This window comes from Scyliorhinus torazame, chromosome 3 (genome assembly GCF_047496885.1).
Source record: "Scyliorhinus torazame isolate Kashiwa2021f chromosome 3, sScyTor2.1, whole genome shotgun sequence".
Lineage (NCBI taxonomy): Eukaryota > Metazoa > Chordata > Chondrichthyes > Carcharhiniformes > Scyliorhinidae > Scyliorhinus > Scyliorhinus torazame.
The window spans coordinates 18,652,073-18,670,387 of record NC_092709.1 but is presented as its reverse complement, the minus strand read 5'-3'; the positions used below and the strand labels follow the sequence as shown (position 1 = coordinate 18,670,387).

Genomic DNA, 18,315 nt, shown 5'->3' with positions numbered 1-18,315 from the left:
ATGAGTTTTGTGTGAACGATGGTGTGTGGTTTCAAAGCAGGCTTTGAGGAGCCATATACTTCGGGACAGACCAGCTAGTGTTTGTGCAAAAATAATGGCCAGGAAAAGACTGGCTGACCCATTAGCCTGAATTGGTTACCTGGGCTGTATTTTTCCGGCAGGTTAGGAGGCAGGACTGGGACTAGAGGTGTAAACTGAGACATGTTCCCTCCTCTGAGTGAGCTCGCTAGAAACTGGGTCACTGCAGCAGAGATGGTTAACCAGTTACGCCAGGGTTTTTAAAACTGCGGGTTGTGACACGGATGCGGCCGACTTTTATGTCCGAACGACGCAGTTTTACTGCCAGAAGCGGCGATAGAGAGCAGGTCGCGTGCCCGGCACATACACTAACTTCACACACCTTGTGTATCCGTGCTTTTGACGCAAAATCGCAGAGAAAAGATTCCTCCATTTTCTAGCTGTGAGCAAGCAAGGCAGCAGGACTGTGAAGAACTGAAGATGGATCGTTTTGTTATAAGGAAGAGAGGGCCAGGTGTCATAATATACACATCAGTATATGATGGTGCAGAGACAGACACTGACTGACGCACTGTAAGACCAATCAACACACACAACACAGCAGCCAATCACCAGTTAGGGCACAGTCACTATAAAGACAGAGGGCACTAGTTTTCCCGCTCATTCGGGATGCAGCCTCTGAGACAGACCGAGCCCGCAGTCAGTAGCACATCCACCATGTGCTAGCAGTATAGGCTGGTCAGGTTAGGCATAGGTCTTCAGTCAATCTAACATAGTGTCGACCCACAGTGCAAGTATGTTCAACAGCTCTTGGTTAAATAAAATAAAGTTGTACTATTATAAGTGTTGGTAGCCTGTCTATGTTACTGCTAAGGTAAACGCAGCCTCCACAGATCCAGAGTACCCAACACATCATGGTACCAGTATGTGTTGTTAGAGTTTAATAGACCTACTTTCAAGTGATCTGCCTTCGACCAACAATCAGCCATCCGGTAGTATGGACAGCGTCCGCCCACCCCGCCGCTCCGCATCACCGGCAACCTCTGTGCGAACTGGAAAATCTTTAAACAACGATTCCAGCTATACCTCGAAGCTACAGACCTAGAAGCTGCTTCAGACGCCAGGAAGATTGCTCTCTTCCTTTCCACGGCCGGGGACCACGCCATCCATATCTTCAACTCTCTCTCTTTCGCTGAAGGTGAAGACAAGTCCAAGTTCAAGACAGTCCTGCTCAAATTCGACAGTCACTGTGACATCGAGGTAAATGAAAGTTTTGAGCGCTATGTCTTTCAACAGCGTCTGCAGGGTAAGGATGAACCTTTTCAATCTTTCCTCACCCACCTTCGCATCCTCGCGCAGTCCTGCAATTACGGCTCCACCTCCAACTCGATGATCCGTGACCAGATCGTTTTTGGTGTGCAATCGGACCCCCTACGCCAGCAACTCCTCAAGGTTAAACAGCTCACCTTTGCGATAACCATCGAGACCTGCGTTCTGCATGAACACGCCACTAACCGATACTCGCGCATTCAAGCGGCTTAAACGGCGCGGCAAGGTCCCCACGAGGCAGAGCGGGTGCAAGCCATTAAACAACTCCAGGGCCTAAGCCTGGATGAGGGCGGCCTTTTCGCGGGCTCCCGCGCATGCGCGCACTGACCGAGGGGACGGCGAGGCCGAAGACCGCACTGCGCATGCGCGCACTATGTGCGACCACACCGCGCATGCGCAGTGGCATACCGAACGTTCTGGCGTCACGATGTGTGGCAACTGTGGCTCCGTCCACTTAAAGCGGCAATGTCCTGCAAAATCCCGGCGCTATCTCCAATGTGGCAAGCTTGGCCACTACGCGGCCCTGTGCAGGTCTGCTCCACCTACTACCTCTCGTCGCTCCAACCAGCCATGCAGGGATGTCCGAACCATCCAGCCACCGGTCAACGATTCCGACTCCGACTTGATTCCGCACCTTGACACCGAGGACCCTAAAGCACCATTTCGAGTGAGCATCACCACCAAACACAAGATGCTCCAGAAGACAAAAGCCAAGTCTCTCCCAATATTCAGCATTGTTCCGGACGGCGAGTGGTGTGCCACCCTCACGGTCAACCGATCCCTCATCCGATTCCGCCTGGACACCGGCGCTTCAGCCAACCTCATTACGTGGTCTGACCTCGAAAGCCTCCATGTCAAGCCTACCATCCTGCCATCCGCCTGCCAGCTTCTGGACTATAATGGTAATGCCATTGCTGCCAGTGGCTCTTGCCAGCTTGAAGTGTCGCACCGGTCATTAAAGGCTAACCTGCCACTCGAAATAGTGGGATCCACTAAAGCCTCCCTGCTTGGTGCTCAGGCGTGCAAACTTCTAAACCTTGTCCAAAGGGTTCACCCTGTCACCCGCTGACGCTTTCGCATCTCAGGACGCTGACTTTCGGACAAACCCATGAGCCTGAATTGGTTACCAGGGCTGTATTTTTCCGGCAGGTTAGGAGGCTGGACAGGGACCAGAGGTGTAAATTGAGACATGTTCCCTCCTCTGAGTGAGCTGGCCGGAATTTGGGTCACTGCAACAGAGATGGTTAACCAGTTACGCCAAGGTTTTTAAAACTGCGGGTTGTGACCCGGATGCGGCCGACTTTTAAGTACGAACGATGCAGTTTTACTGCCAGAAGCGGCGGTAGAGAGCAGGTCACGTGCCCGGCACATGAACGGGAGGTTGGTGTTTTTGGCGCAAAATCACGGAGAAGAGATTCCTCCATTTTCTAGCTGTGAGCAAACAAGGCAGCAGGACTGAACAACTGAAGATGGATCATTTTGTTATAAGAAAGAGAGGACCAGGGACACAAACAGGCCAGGATCTCGCAACTGAATTTGCTGGAGAGACCTGCTCAGGAGAGCCCAAGGCAGGACAAAGTAGTACTAATGTGAGCTGCTCAGGAGAATCCACGGCAGGCCACAGCAGTACTAGTGTGAGCTGTATACAGAGCCTCTGGTGAACAACCTACAAAGAAAAAACTGAAATGGGGAACAAAGCAGTATAAAGATGATTTCTTGAGGTATGGCTTTGTTAATTGTGCCAATGCAAAACCCATGTGTGCTAAATGCAGGGAAATGCTGACAATTGAAAGTTTTAAACTTCAAAGGCATTTGAAGACTAAGCATGGCGAGATAGAGGACAAGCCTCTCTATCTTTTTCGAAGGATGTAGCGTGAATTTAAATAATCATCTGAAGCCCTGAGCAGAAATGTAACATTGAATGGCAAAGCGCAATTAGCCTCTTACATGGTAGCTTACCATGTAGCTAAAGAGATAATGCCCCACACTAGCATAGGGATTAATTCTCCCTGCAGCATTAGACATGGCTCGTATGGCCATAGATGAGGGATCAGCTGAAAAACTGAAATGCATCCCACTTGGTGATAACACAGCAGCTCACCGGATTTGTGATTGTGATGAGAATTTAGAAGTCCACTGTGGTTCCCGACCCCAGGTTCACTGTCCGTGTGGAGTTTGCACGTTCTCCCCGTGTCTGTGTGGGTCTCAACCCCACAACCCAAAGATGTGTGGAGTAGGTGGATTGGCCATGCTAAAATTGCCCCTTTAATTGGAAAAATTAATATAATAAATAAAAATAGCAGTCCAGCGGATTTCTCGTTTAAATCAGCACAGGAGATCTCAATACTACTGGATGAAGTACAGATGTTTCAGATTGTGTAACCTTGCTAGTTTATTTTAGATATGTTTGGCACAACAAATTTGTTGAGGATTTGCTGCGCTGCCTGACGTTACCATCCAGAGAAGAGATGGGTGAAAAATCCCTTTGCATTTGAGAACCCAGACTCCAATATTAACTTACAGCTGACTCAAAATGAAGCGACTGAACTTATTTTTAATATAATCTTTATTGTCACAAGTAGGCTTACACTACAATGAAGTTACTGGGAAAAGCCCCTAGACGCCAGATTCCGGCGCCTGTTCGGGTACACGGAGGGAGAATTCAGAATGTCCAAATTACCTAACGGCACGTCTTTCGGGACTTGTGGGAGGAAACCCACGCAGACACTGGAAGAACGCGCAGACTCCGCCAGACAGTGACCCGGCCGGGAATCGAGTCTGGGACACTGGCGCTGTGAAGCCACATTGCTAACCACTGTGCTACCCTGAACCCTTCTGCACCACACCTGTGACAGCACATTTAAAACACACCACGAGTCCATGAGACTGTCATCATTTTGGAATATCTTCTCCGAGGAGTATCCAGTGCTGAGTAAAAGGAGCCTTTTGTTGCTATGGCCCTTAACAATTGCCAACATGTACAAGGTTGGATTTTCTGTCAGCGCAGAAATGAAGACGGCACAAACTAACCGGCTGAACTTGGGGTGGAGGGAGGGAGGGGGGGGGCGGGGCGGTGGTGCAGTGCTGACGAGGCAAACGTTTGTTGCCCATCCCTAGTTGCCCGTGGGAAGGTGGTGGTGAGACACCACCTTGAACCAGTGCAGTCTATGTGGTGCAGGCACATCCAGTGCTGTTGGGAAGAGAGCTGCAGGGTTTTGGCCCAGTGACCGTGAAGAAACGGCAATATAGATTGAATTCAGGATGGTAAATGACCTGGACAGGAACACGGCGGTGTTCCCACGGGTCTGTTGTCCTTGTTCTTCCAGATGGTAGAGGTTGAGGGTTTAGAAGGTGCTGCCAACGTTCTCCAAGTTATTGAAATACTGATGGACTTATTAGCACCAAAGTGTGTGCATCAGGCCCAGACTGGCTATCAAATAATGGAAAATGAGGAAATGGCAAAAGAATGCACACAACTGCTGTAGCAGCAGTTATAAATGTGGAACTAAAATGCCAACATTGCACCTCCGTTTGCATTTCACTAATTCTCAGGGTGGGGGCGTCACTGGCAAGGCTGACATTTATTGTCCATCCCTAATTGCCCTGAGACACTGGTGAGCCACCATTTTTGAGTGGTATGGACAGAGTAGACACTTCACAGGGCATTTGCATTGGTTTGGACCTGGCGGCAGGCCACAGTGGGTAAGGATGACAGGTTTTCCCCAAATGAATTGGTTGGGTTTTTACAACATTCTTCATGGTCTGACAGAGGAACTGACTGATGGCAGCCTTCTGATATCATCATAGAATTTACAGTGCAGAAGGAGGCCATTCAGCCCATCGAGTCTGCACCGGCTCTTGGAAAGAGCACCCTACCCAAGGTCAACACCTCCACCCCATCCCCACAACCCAGTAATCCCACCCAACACGAAGGGTGATTTTGGATACTAAGGGCAATTTTATCATGGCCAATCCACCTAACCTGCACATCTTTGGACTGTGGGAGGAAACCGGAGCACCCGGAGGAAACCCACGCACGCACTGGGAGGATGTGCAGACTCCGCACAGACAGTGACCCAAGTCGGAATCGAACCTGGGACCCTGGAGCTGTGAAGCAATTGTGCTATCCACAATGCTACCGTGCTGCCCCGATGAGATTTGAATTCGGGTTATCTAAAGTACTCGTCCAGTAACATAACCATTATACTACTGTGCCCCCGGATGATGATGGGTTTCAAATTTCTGAATCATCGAACTCATTGCATTGCTTTGGAGCAGAGAAGGCCGAGAGGAGACCTGATTGAGGTGTATAAGGTTATGACGGGCACGGACAGGGTGAATAGAAAGCAGTTGTTCCCCTTAGACGATGGGTCAATAATAAGGGAGCGTAGTTTTAAGCTGAAAGGCAAGAGGTTAAGAGGGGATTTGAGGAAAAATGTTTACCCTTGGAGGGTGGTGGAAATCTGGAATGCACTGCCTGGGAAGGTAGTTAACGCAGGAAACCTCGCAATCTTTATAAAGTCTTTGGATGAGCACTTGAAACATAACATTCAAGGCTATGGGCCAAGAGCTGAGGAATGGGTATAGTGTAGATGAGAGTAGTTTTTTTGTAGGTGCAGGCTTGATGGGTGAAGGGCCTCTTCTGTACTGTATGATTCTGAGATGCATGACTGGCGATTGTATCTGTTTTTGCAGATCGAGATGTCCCCAATCATGTGAAGTTCCTGAGGAGACAGAAAATTGTCTACATCAGTTGTGGTGAGGAGCACACAGCCGCTCTAACCAAGGTAACGATACCTTTCTTTCATTCATGAGCATCTCTGGCTATGCCAGCGTTATTTTCCCATCCCGAACTACCCTTTAGAAAGTGGTGGTGAGCCATTTGTAAATTGGCTGGGCACTTAAGGGAAATAAATATGCTGGGTGGGCTATGGGGATTGAGCAGGGAATGGGACTGAATGGAATGTCGTGCAGAGAACTAGTATGGGCTCCATGGGCTGAATGGCCTAATTCTGAACTAAGACGCTGTGACACTGCAGTCCCTGTAGGTACTCCGACGGTCCTGTTAGAGGGAGGGAATTCTAAAACGTTGGCCCAGCGAGAATGAAGGAACGGCAGTGTAGTTCCGGTCCTGAATGGCGAGCGAACTTGCAGGTGGTGCTGTTCCTATGCAGCCGCTGTCCTTGCCTTTCTGCACAGTAAGAGTTTCCAGGTTTGGCAGCTGCTTGTTGAAGTATACGTGCACACATTCTGCAGCCCCCTTGCCAAAATCCAATGAAGGTGCTTCACTGTCTAATTAAATCTGGTGAAGACATCAAAGTTGTGTTTTGTGCTTAAAAACAAAATGCATGATACCATTATTTGAATGTAAATGTCAGTGCATATGGTGGTGGGAAGGTGGCGAAATGAAACACTGAAGACAAAATTTCACTTGCATATAGTTATGAAGCCCATTCCATTGCTTGCTGCTATAGTATGGAACTCTCACTGTAATCCAAATGGATGCACTAATTGCCTGGGCATCATAGAGTTATTCCCTTTAAATAAGTTAATATAAATCTACTTTTCATTATGCTCCCGCGAACCACTTGTGATGTTTTCTCCCTGCATTAGAGGTGCTATGTAAATGCAAGTTGTGAAGCTCTCAATGTAGTTGAGGGAACTACCTTCTGTGGACCCACTGTAATTTCAGAGCCTAATTAGCCCAGCACAGAGGGTTGCCTCAATACTTCAATCCTTCCCACTGGACTCCGACATCCTTGGTTTTGCTACCTTGCACATGGAGTTCATAAAACCATATAGTACTGAAGGAGGCCATGCAGCCCATTATGCCTGTGCTCTTTTCAGAGCTATCCAATTAGTCCCACTCTCCTGCCCTTCCCCCATTGCCCTGAAAATGTTACCTTTCCAAATATTTATCCAGTTCCCGCTTTAAGAGTTCCTGTTGAATCTATTTCTGCCGCCTTTGGCGATAGTACATTACTGATTGGAACAATTTTCTGCATGGGTAAATTTTCCAAATTTGCTCCTGATCTTTTGCCAATTCTCATAAATCTGTATCTTATTTTCCCTAACCGCTTTTCCCTAACTTCCTCTTCTCAAAATCCTTTATATTTGTGAACTCCACTATCAATCTCCCCCTAACTCCATCTCTGCCCTTAACGAGGACAAAAATTCCAACTCTGTCACCTCCCCACATAACTGAAGCCCCTCATTCATAGAATTCCTACAGTGCAGAAGGAGGCCATTCAGCCCATCGAGTCTGCACTGACCCTCTGAAAGACCACCCTACCTAGGCCCACTCCCCCACCCTGTCGCTGTAACCTCGTAACCCCACCTAACCTGCGCAACTTTGGACACTAAGGGACAATTTAGCATGGCCAATGCACCTAGCCTAATCTTTGCCCTGAGGGAGGATGCCGGAGCACCCTGAGGAAACCCAGACAGACCGGGGAGGAACTGCAAACTCTACACAGCCAGTCACCCAAGGCAGGAATTGAACCTGGGTCCCTGGTGCTGTGAGGCAGCAGTGCTAACCACTGTGCCACCAGGCTGTCCACCCTGGTACCATTCCAGTAAATTGTCTCTGCACCTTCTTCATGGCCTTGGGTATCCTTCCCGAAGAGTGGTCCCCAGGACTGAACACACTACTCCAGCTGAGGCTTACACAGTAATTAATAAGTGCTTATGTTTTTTTTTTTTGCACGTTGTATTGATTTCAGATGTACTTAAAATGGGAATTAATTAACTCTTGTGAGTAACTTCAATTTTGTGTCAAATGTTGATCTCCATTGGAAGTTGTATCTTTTCCAGTATAAGAGCAAGATGCAGTCTGAATTTGTGTATATAGCCAGCTTTAACTTTGGTTCCACCACCAAACAGTGATTTGGTGCGGGGGGGAGGCGCTGCCCCCCTGGAATTATATCCACATTGCCCTTGTCTAATCACAACCCTCTAACTCTGCTTCTCTAAGAATACACTTCTCTAGATTCCACATCTTGAATTTAGACCTGGTCTTGTTTAGTTGGACCCAGTCGTCCAATAGAACTTGGACCTTAGGCCTCATCCGTGTACTTCGTGCTGAATTTTACGTTCCCCCAGCAGGTGAGTTTCTTGGTGGGGGCAGTGGGGTACACTCCCCCCCCCCCCCCCCCCCCCCCCCCAAACACCCCAACCGCCCCCAATATCACTCAGCCCTTAGAGTCAGCTCCCCTGGCTGCGTGCAGCATGGCTCAGGAGTCTTGAGCGAGGTAGGCCTCGCACCAACCTTGCTCATTAACAACAGGCCCTTTCATGCTCGTGGTCCTCTTGTTTGCACATTCAAGAACGCCTAATGCCCGTTTTAAGTGCTCACTCGAGGCAACTTTATTAAAAAAAAGTAAATAAGCCCCAGAATTATGCACAGGCCTTCCCACGACAAATTGATGTGCTTTGTGCTTGTACCTGAAAATTAAGCACAGTGTTCACCAATTTCTATTCCCACATGTCTAAGATCATGGGAGATCGGCTTTTAAGTATTGCAATTTAATTGTGGTGTGTTGTAATGGAGTTCTGTATGAGTATGTGTAATCTTTGTGTGTGCTTGTCAACTTTATGGGTTTAATTATAAATGTATATCATAGCAGTAATTTTAGAAATGTTTCATTTCCGCTGTACCTTTACTTAGAGTGGAGGTGTTTTTACTTTCGGGGCTGGTCTTTGTGGACAGCTGGGCCATAACTTCATAAACAACGAAATAAATCCCCGCAGAGTCCAAGAGTTGATGGGAAGCGAAGTGTCTCAAATAAGCTGCGGCAGGTGAGTGTGCGTAGTGGAAAATCAGCTTGGGCTATATGCTCGTGCGAGTTTTAATATAGTTTACTTATCCTTACTGGAAAGGTCTTTTCTACCGTTGAATGCTAATAGCATTACGCAGGCTAGCTGTGTTACAAATTCTGTGAATTTCTGTTTTGTCGTAGCTACACAAGATGACCAATCTTTACCGATTGCTGTGTCACATGTCCCGCTCTGTCGTCTGTTGTTTTTCCACTCATCACTCCCCTCCAATATCAGAAAGAGAAAAACAACTGCTCTAACAAACCTGCCCCAATATCCCAGACTATTTCAACCCATCACTATCTTCTCCCTACACTGCACAGCTACACAATCTCCTGCTCAATAAAATTCCATTCTAACCTTTGAGCCCTGACCATGCAGTCTTCAACATCCCCCCCCCCCCCCCCCCCCCCCCCCACCCCCCAACCCTGGTGACTGGTACCCCATGCTTGCCATCTACCATTTAAGATGGTCTACACCCAGAGTGGGGTCCTCCCCTCCAGCTGCCTTTTGGGCAAAACTAGATTCACCGCACTGCCAGTTGTTCTGTCGTGCAGAGATCAGATTTGTGGATCCCTATTTATATGTTCCCTCACTGGCAGGCCTAGGTCAATCCTATCAAGTCAGAAATCCTGCTCAGGCTGGTGCAGTGGTTAGCACTGCTGCCCCATGGTGCTGAGGACCCGGGTTCGATCCCGGCTCCGGGTCACTGTCCGTGTGGAGTTTGCACATTCTCCCCGTGTCTGCGTGGGTCTCACCCCCACAACCCAAAGATGTACAGGGTAGGTGGATTGGCCACGCTAAATTGCCCCTTAATTGGGGAGAAAAAAAAATTGAGTTCTTTAAATTTAATTTTTTTAAAAAGAAATCCTGCTTGGGATTTTGTCACCTAACAAGCTACATGCCAACTGGTAACCCTTAGTGACATGCAATGCAAGTGAAGATCGCTACAGGAGAGAGTCATCATCCTGCATTGTTGGCTGTGCTGATCCCCGATTTCAGAAAATCTTTGAATTGCCTCTTTCACCAAGCCTATACGTGAACCTTGGTCCGACTCCTCACCCGCCCTCGTGAAAATGCAACATGCCGAGCTCCGAGGTATTCTGTCGTGGTGAAGATCTGGGCCATTGTCTGCACTTTATTAGCTCCGATGTCAATTGAAACCTAGTATTTTGCGAATGAAATGCACAGCCGCAATAACGTGTCCTTCCTTATTTCAGACAACATACCATCGCCTTTGTGCCTTCTTCTGGCGTAATCTACGCATTTGGACGTGGCAACAGAGGGCAGTTAGGATCTGGACGTACAGTTAACTCTCAGGTTCCATACAAGGTGGCTGGGAACTGGGTAACTCACACACACAAGCTGCATCCTAACGGTGAGTGAAGAGAGTATGGCTGCCTTGGATTGACCAGTGCAACTCCTGCCCCTTACAATTGTGTTCAGTGAATGTGATCCACCCCAGGCTCAGTGAGCTGAGCCACTTCAGTTTATCCAGGTCTAATTTTATCTGGAAGCATTTCTTCCTCTGTCGTATTTGGATCGTATTTCAGCTTTCACTGTGATTTTCAATTATCCTCGATTATTAATGCATTTGCCAATTTAAAAAAAATTATTTGGTGGGATTCTGCCAAAGCGAAAATGCGTTGCCCTTCCTTAATTGCCCTTACACTGACTGGTCTATTAGGCCATTTCCGAGGGGCAGTTAAGAATCAACCACATTGCTGTGGATCTGGAGTCACATGTAGGTCAGACTGCGTGAAGAAGGCAGGTCTCTTTCCCTAAAGGACATTAGTGAAGCAGATGGGTTTTACAAGACTCGATGCTAGCTTCACTGGAGCAATGACTGAGACTTTATTAATTCAATTAAATCCTCAATTGGACATCAAATATGCCCCGAGGCTAATGCACCGAACTGTCCTGGCCAATATTCTACCCTTCACAATTACTGCCAATGCAGAATAAGAGGGCAATCGCCTCCTCCTGCTTACAGCACCTTGCAGTGTGAAAGTTGTAATTTGTGTGAAGCTGTTTTAACTTTTTTGGGGAAGTCACCATGACTATAAGTGTTTAATTCACTCAACAAAATGATCAATTATTTACTTTTGTTGCTGTTAGACCCAGAATAAAATAATCTTTAACCCAGTTACTTTCAATAAACTCAGAATGATTGGTTTATTATGAAACAAAGCTTATTTTTAAGTTGCAAAAATTGGTTCACATACAGTTTGTAATCTGGAAATGTAACCGTACCTCTTTAAAATTCCAACACACAGGCACGCGCGCACTCACACACACACACACACATATACACACACGGCAAAACAAATAGGGTCTCTGCAGAGGTTGCCATTTTTTGAACAAGTTTTTACATAGAATTTACAGGGCAGAAGGAGGCCATTCGGCCCATCGAGTCTGCACCGGCTCTTGGAAAGAGCACCCTACCCAAGGTCAACACCTCCACCCTATCCCCATAACCCATTAACCCCACCCAACACTAAGGGCAATTTTGGACATTAAGGGCAATTTATCATGGCCAATCCACCTGACCTGCACATCTTTGGACTGTGGGAGGAAACCAGAGCACCCGGAGGAAACCCACGCACACACGGGGAGGATGTGCAGACTCCGCACAGACAGAGACCCAAGCCGGAATTGAACCTGGGACCCTGGAGCTGTGAAGCAATTGTGCTATCCACAATGCTACCGTGCTGCCCTCAATCAACAGTTTGATCACAGTTCAAAGTGAACTTCTAACTTTAAAAAAAAAAAGAAATCCAGATCAGTTTTCAAGAAAGTTCCCAAATCACTCGATGCCTTTCCAATTTAAATAAAAACATCTAATTCTTGGAGATGTGTATTTATAACAATATACAAACCCCTTTGTTTTTAAACCACATTTGTGCCCCATAATGATACGTTTAAAGTCATGTCTGATACAAAACAGAGGGGTGATTCTCAAAATAACACCAGCCGGTAGCAGTGAGGATCTGGACCATGGAGTTGCTGACCCATTGTCAGGCTGTTGCTACTGGGATTCTACCCACTGTGTCTTCTGAACGAAGAGCCCTGTCCCCCAGCTTAACATCCTCCAATCAGTACAGGTACGAAACAAAACCTCTGGACTCTGTTGCCAAACATCATCACCTCCACCTTGCCCATAGCCTGATAAATCCCTGCCTTCCAGCACACTCTGGGCCAGTGCAAAAAGGATCACTTCTACCAGTTGAAATGCCCCCTATCCGATGGTATTTTGTGAGCCTCGAGATTTAAATCAGCGAATTGTTAATGGTTTGGTTTTATGTTCAGCAATGTTTTGCACCATGAGCTTCTCTGTGTGTGTTGAGATTTGCTCTGGTCTGTTGGCAGATCGGTCCAATTATTGTGTGCTGAAGCATGTTTGCTGTGGAGGCGACCAGAGTTTCGCCCTTTTCTTTCAACATGAGGTGAGACCAGACACAGTAAACGCCCACGCTAAATGTTTTGATCCATCCTCTGTCTGTGTACACATATTCCTTGGCTTATTAGGGGTTTTAGATAGTAGACTTGAACAATGTCAATTTAGAGAAGTGTGAGAAATTCAAATTTTCTAGTTTTGATGTGATGAGCTAAAATTTGAAATCTGTAAACGTTTTGCATTACATGTCATCTATTTAAGCTAAATACGACACATTCATCTGCCCTGTTCTGGGGTGGTTTTGATGTGGCAATGATCAGCTTAAATTGAAAAACCTTTCAACCTTAATCCAGCTTAAACATGCACACAAATATATACAGATGGAAACACAAGCAGTAACTAATGCTTTCACCTTGACTTATTAAAAAAAAAAGGTATTCCTCTAGATGTGCCATTCTGTAAAATGATCTTCGCTCGTTATTGTTCATTCCTAGCTGCCCTTGACTGAGTAGCTTGCTAGATCACGTTAGAGCGCTGCTAAGACTCAACTGTGTTAGAGTGGGATTGGAGTCCTGTTTAGAAGGTTTCCTTGGCGAAAGAACATTTGATGAACCAGTTGGGTTATTACAACAATCAAACAGCTTCAAGATCACTTGTACTGATGCCAGCTTCCTATTGAAATAAATGCAACTTCTCAAGCTACCATGCTGGGGATTTGAATTCCCTTTCACTGGACTACTAGCTCCATTTTGTTAGATTGCTAGTTCAGTAATTTGTCGTTGCTGCCATCCAAAAACTGTAGAACCGGGCATCTGATCATTTCTCATTGCTGTTGGTGGGGCCTCGCTGTGCACAGGATTGGTTACTGTGTTGACTTGCGTACCAGCAGCAACCTACACTTTTAAAAATTTCTTCATTAGCTGTGACATGCTTTCAGGGCACTTTATTTAGGGGCAGCTCAGTGGTTAGCACAGTTGCTTCACAGCTCCAGGGTCCCAGGTTCGATTCCCGGCTTGGGCCATTGTATGTGCGGAGTCTGCACGTTCTCCCCGTGTGTGCGTGGGTTTCCTCCGGGTGCTCCGGTTTCCTCCCACGGTCCAAAGGTGTGCAGGTTAGGTGGATTGGCCATGCTAAATTGCCCATAGTGTCCAAAATTGCCCTTGGTGTTGGGTGGGGTTTCTGGGTTATGGGGATAGGGTGGAGGTGTGGACCTTGGGTTGGGTGCTTGGTGTCCAAAAAGGTTAGATGGGGTTACGGGTGTGGGTTTAAGTGGGGTGCCCTCTCCAAGGGCCAGTGCAGACTCGATGGGCTGAATGGCCTCCTTCTGCGTTGTAAAATTCTATATTGGGAAATAATTTTCACCTGGCAGAGCAGGTTTGAGGGGCTGAATGGCCTACTCTAGTTCCTAATTCTTGAGCTCTTGAGACATGGGAAAGGGTGGGGAACGTGACCAGACATTTCTTGTGCAGAAAGCTGGCACGAGTTCAACAGGTTGAATGGTCTCCTGTGTGCTGTGACCAGGTTCTTTGTTTCTGCAACGCAGGATTGTGTAGGCAAGGGGTTCGATCAGGTTTTAAATGGTAAACAAAACTCTGCCCTCATGAAGAAGGAATAGCTTTCCCCCTTTTTGTTTTAAAAAGAGTGCTTACGGCTTTTTATTTACGACTTGAAACTTAGTATGCAGAAGTTTGGCATTGGCTGCGCTGATGTAATCCTCATTGTGTGCCTGTCTGTAATACTTACCAATAAACTGTTTACAGGATTGGTAAAGCTCTGAAGCTGAAACTATTTTGACTTAATCTCCCTTCTTGGCTCCCAATAAAAGTTGGAATTACAGAGCCGGAGATTTTTTTTGTCACATTTTGAATACTGATGACAACTTCCTCTCTCCTTCCCTTCTCAAGTTCATGCACTTTATTTACCCTTCCAGCACTCTCAAATTCCTGATGATTTCCGCCGTTTGGACCCTCTAAGGCGTGTCAGGATAATTAACAGCCACGTGAATAGGTGGATGCTGAGCCTCTCAGGAAAGGACGTACTTAAGTAAGTTTTGACCCAGCTCGGATTGCCGCTGACAAATGTTGACGCTGGGGGTGGATTTTAAGTCCGAAAGGGATTCTCAAACCAAACGTGGTGATCTTCTGGGAGAGGTTTAAACAAAAATACAGGGCAATAAATATTCCTGTTCAACCACCTCAGGTGATCAAGACCAGTCCGGGAGATCATATGGACTAAGTTCAATCTAAATGGTGCAACCTTTGCCCCAGTTAGGAACCAGTCCAAATCTTTGTCTCTGCAGAGAATCGGCACCCAGCCCACCAGCTAGCTGGGTATTCCAGAGGCTGTCGAGAAGAATCACCCAATATTCAGTCTGTTCCTGCTCTTGTCTAGTTTAATATCACATGCCCTGGACACCTACAATCACAACACAACATCCAATTCCTTACTTATTTTATACACCTCTTTCTGGGCACCTCTGCCACTTGAAGTAAATAGACATGTCGTTGATCCACTCTCAATAGCTGAGGTTCATTGAGATAGGGATCGTTCTTGTAGCTCTGCTCTTACACTTCTCCAAAGACACCAGATCACCCTCTGACATTTCTGTTTCAGTGCTAGTTTGTACACGGCCTGTTATACAGGGAGGAAGTGATGCTTTAATGTGCTCCTTTGCTATTCAAATGTGGTGACAGCGTAGAAAGCATCCTATCTGGCTGCATCACAGCCTGGTATGGCAACTGCTCAGCCCAAGACCGCAAGAAACTTCAGAGTGTCGTGAACACAGCCCAGTCCATCACATGAACCTGCCTCCCATTCATTGACTCCATCTACACCTCCCTCTGCCTGGGGAAAGTGGGCAGCATAATCAAAGGCTCCTAAACGACCCTCATGTGGACTGACCTTTTTAATACAACACTTCTGTGTGCTTCACCCGATGCCAGTGTCTATGTATTTACATTGTGGACCTTGTGTTGCCCTTTTATGTATTTTTAAAAATTTTCTTTCCATGTACTTAATGATCTGCTTGAGCTGCTTGCAGAAAAATACTTTTCACTGTACCTTGGTACACGTGACAATAAACAAAATCCAAATGTTTCTTCAGGCATAACAGATGTTAATCGCATAATACTCTGCATCATTAGCATTGTTACAGAATCATCATGAGCCATCCTCTCACTCCAGGCAACTGCCTGGTTGCTGTTGTTTCCCCTGGGAGGGATGTGTATCTCTTAATTGAGGGCCAGTCAGCCCCTTGAACCTGTTCCAACTCCCAATTAGACCACAGTAATCTGTGCCTCAACTGCATTCACCCACTTTTCACTTGTATCCTTTGAAAGCCTGACCCAACAAAAGCCCTCAGCCTTTGAATGTTTGGGTATTTTCCCTTGCATTCTGCACGTTGTTCTGTTCTAATCCCCGATGTCCCCTTGCAATTCTTGCCTTTTTGAGTGTTTCTAAATGTATATTTTCTTGTCTTGTTTGGTTGAATTTCACTCCCTTCCCCAGCTGTTCCATCACTCACATGCCTTGGTACACTTTTTTTTGTGACACCTTTTTGAGTTGATTTCTCCTCCAGATTTCTTTCTTTATTCCCGGGTCTGTGCACCGCCCTGATGAGGGACTTGTTCTGAGAAAATGGTGATTATTGAGCCAGCATAGGAATTATTTGGTGTCAAAAACACTGGGCAGCATGGTGGCGCAGTGGTTAGCACTGCAAGCTTGTGCGTGGTATCTGCCCGTTCTCCCCGCATCTGCGTGGGTTTCCTCCAGGTGCTCCGGTTTCCTCCCACAAGTCCCGAAAGATGTGCTTGCTAGGTGAATTGGAAATTCCGAATTCTCCCTCTGTACCCGAACAGGTGCCGGAGTGTGGCGACGAGGGGATTTTCATAGTAACTTCATTGCAGTGTTAACGTAAGCCTACTTGTGACACTAATAAAGATTATTATTATTACTAGTGGCCAGGTTATATATGAGGCACCATGTGGATGTTTTAGCTATTAACCTGTCTTTCTTCCCCCCCCCCCTCTCTTTTTACAGTGAATTAAATGCGATATTTTCTTCGCCTGCGTGTTTGAATGGCAGTTTTCTTGATGCTCAGTAAGTGCAATATGTGATTTGAATACAGTTCTGTGATTTTTTTTTTTCGTGTAAAGGGACCTCAACCCTGTGCTACCTAAAATTGTTAAATCAATTGTATGGTTGTGGAGGAGCGATTTGGTAGCTTTGGACCTGGGCAGCATACTTTTTCTTTACAGAGTTCAGTCGGTCGGTGAACATCGTGTCAGGTACAGCCAGTGAGGCTGACACTCTGGTTTGGTGTATTTTTGAAGGTTTCATGACATGACTTCCCCTGTCTCTGTCCCACTCTCTCACACGCACTCACACTCTCTCACACACTCTCACGCGCACGCACTCTCACGCACTCTCACGCACTCTCACGCACTCTCACGCACTCTCTCGCACTCTCTCGCACTCTCTCGCACTCTCTCGCACTCTCTCGCACTCTCTCGCACTCTCTCGCACTCTCTCGCACTCTCTCGCACTCTCTCGCACTCTCTCGCACTCTCTCACACTCACTCACACTCTCTCACACTCTCTCACACTCTCTCACACTCTCTCACGCACTCTCTCACACTCACTCACGCACTCTCTCTCTCTCACTCACGCACTCTCTCTCTCTCTCTCGCACACTCTCACGCCCGCTCGCTCTCTCGCCCGCTCTCTCTCTCGCCCGCTCTCTCTCTCGCCCGCTCTCTCTCTCGCCCGCTCTCTCTCTCGCCCGCTCTCTCTCTCGCCCGCTCTCTCTCTCGCCCGCTCTCTCTCTCGCCCGCTCTCTCTCTCGCCCGCTCTCTCTCTCGCCCGCTCTCTCTCTCGCCCGCTCTCTCTCTCGCCCGCTCTCTCTCTCGCCCGCTCTCTCTCTCGCCCGCTCTCTCTCTCGCCCGCTCTCTCTCTCGCCCGCTCTCTCTCTCGCCCGCTCTCTCTCTCGCCCGCTCTCTCTCTCGCCCGCTCTCTCTCTCGCCCGCTCTCTCTCTCGCCCGCTCTCTCTCGCCCGCTCTCTCTCTCGCCCACTCTCTCTCTCGCCCTCTCTCTCTCTCGCCCGCTCTCTCTCTCTCGCCCGCTCTCTCTCTCTCGCCCGCTCTCTCTCTCTCGCCCGCTCTCTCTCTCTCGCCCGCTCTCTCTCTCTCGCCCGCTCTCTCTCTCTCGCCCGCTCTCTCTCTCTCGCCCGCTCTCTCTCTCTCGCCCGCTCTCTCTCTCTCGCCCGCTCTCTCTCTCTCGCCCGCTCTCTCTCTCTCGCCCGCTCTCTCTCTCTCGCCCGCTCTCTCTCTCTCGCCCGCTCTCTCTCTCTCGCCCGCTCTCTCTCTCTCGCCCGCTCTCTCTCTCTCGCCCGCTCTCTCTCTCTCGCCCGCTCTCTCTCTCTCGCCCGCTCTCTCTCTCTCGCCCGCTCTCTCTCTCTCGCCCGCTCTCTCTCTCTCGCCCGCTCTCTCTCTCTCGCCCGCTCTCTCTCTCTCGCCCGCTCTCTCTCTCTCGCCCGCTCTCTCTCTCTCTCGCCCGCTCTCTCTCTCTCTCGCCCGCTCTCTCTCTCTCTCGCCCGCTCTCTCTCTCTCTCGCCCGCTCTCTCTCTCTCTCGCCCGCTCTCTCTCTCTCGCCCGCTCTCTCTCTCTCGCCCGCTCTCTCTCTCTCGCCCGCTCTCTCTCTCTCTCGCCCGCTCTCTCTCTCTCTCGCCCGCTCTCTCTCTCTCTCGCCCGCGCTCTCTC

General features: G+C 48.0%; 1 protein-coding gene across 3 annotated transcripts in view; it reads left to right on the top strand.

The window, feature by feature from the left end:
* The window catches only part of LOC140408314 (probable E3 ubiquitin-protein ligase HERC3), a 77,330-nt gene that overhangs the window by 19,328 nt on the left and 39,687 nt on the right, over nt 1-18,315 (top strand). For all 3 annotated transcript variants that reach the window (XR_011940080.1, XM_072495344.1, XM_072495345.1), the window contains 6 exons: nt 6,043-6,134; nt 9,014-9,144; nt 10,383-10,540; nt 12,532-12,608; nt 14,490-14,602; nt 16,598-16,657. Coding sequence is in view for 2 of the 3 variants with exons in the window: in XM_072495344.1 (XP_072351445.1) it covers nt 6,043-6,134; nt 9,014-9,144; nt 10,383-10,540; nt 12,532-12,608; nt 14,490-14,602; nt 16,598-16,657 (631 nt within the window). In the remaining variant the exon portion in view is untranslated. The remainder of the gene's footprint in view (nt 1-6,042; nt 6,135-9,013; nt 9,145-10,382; nt 10,541-12,531; nt 12,609-14,489; nt 14,603-16,597; nt 16,658-18,315) is intronic.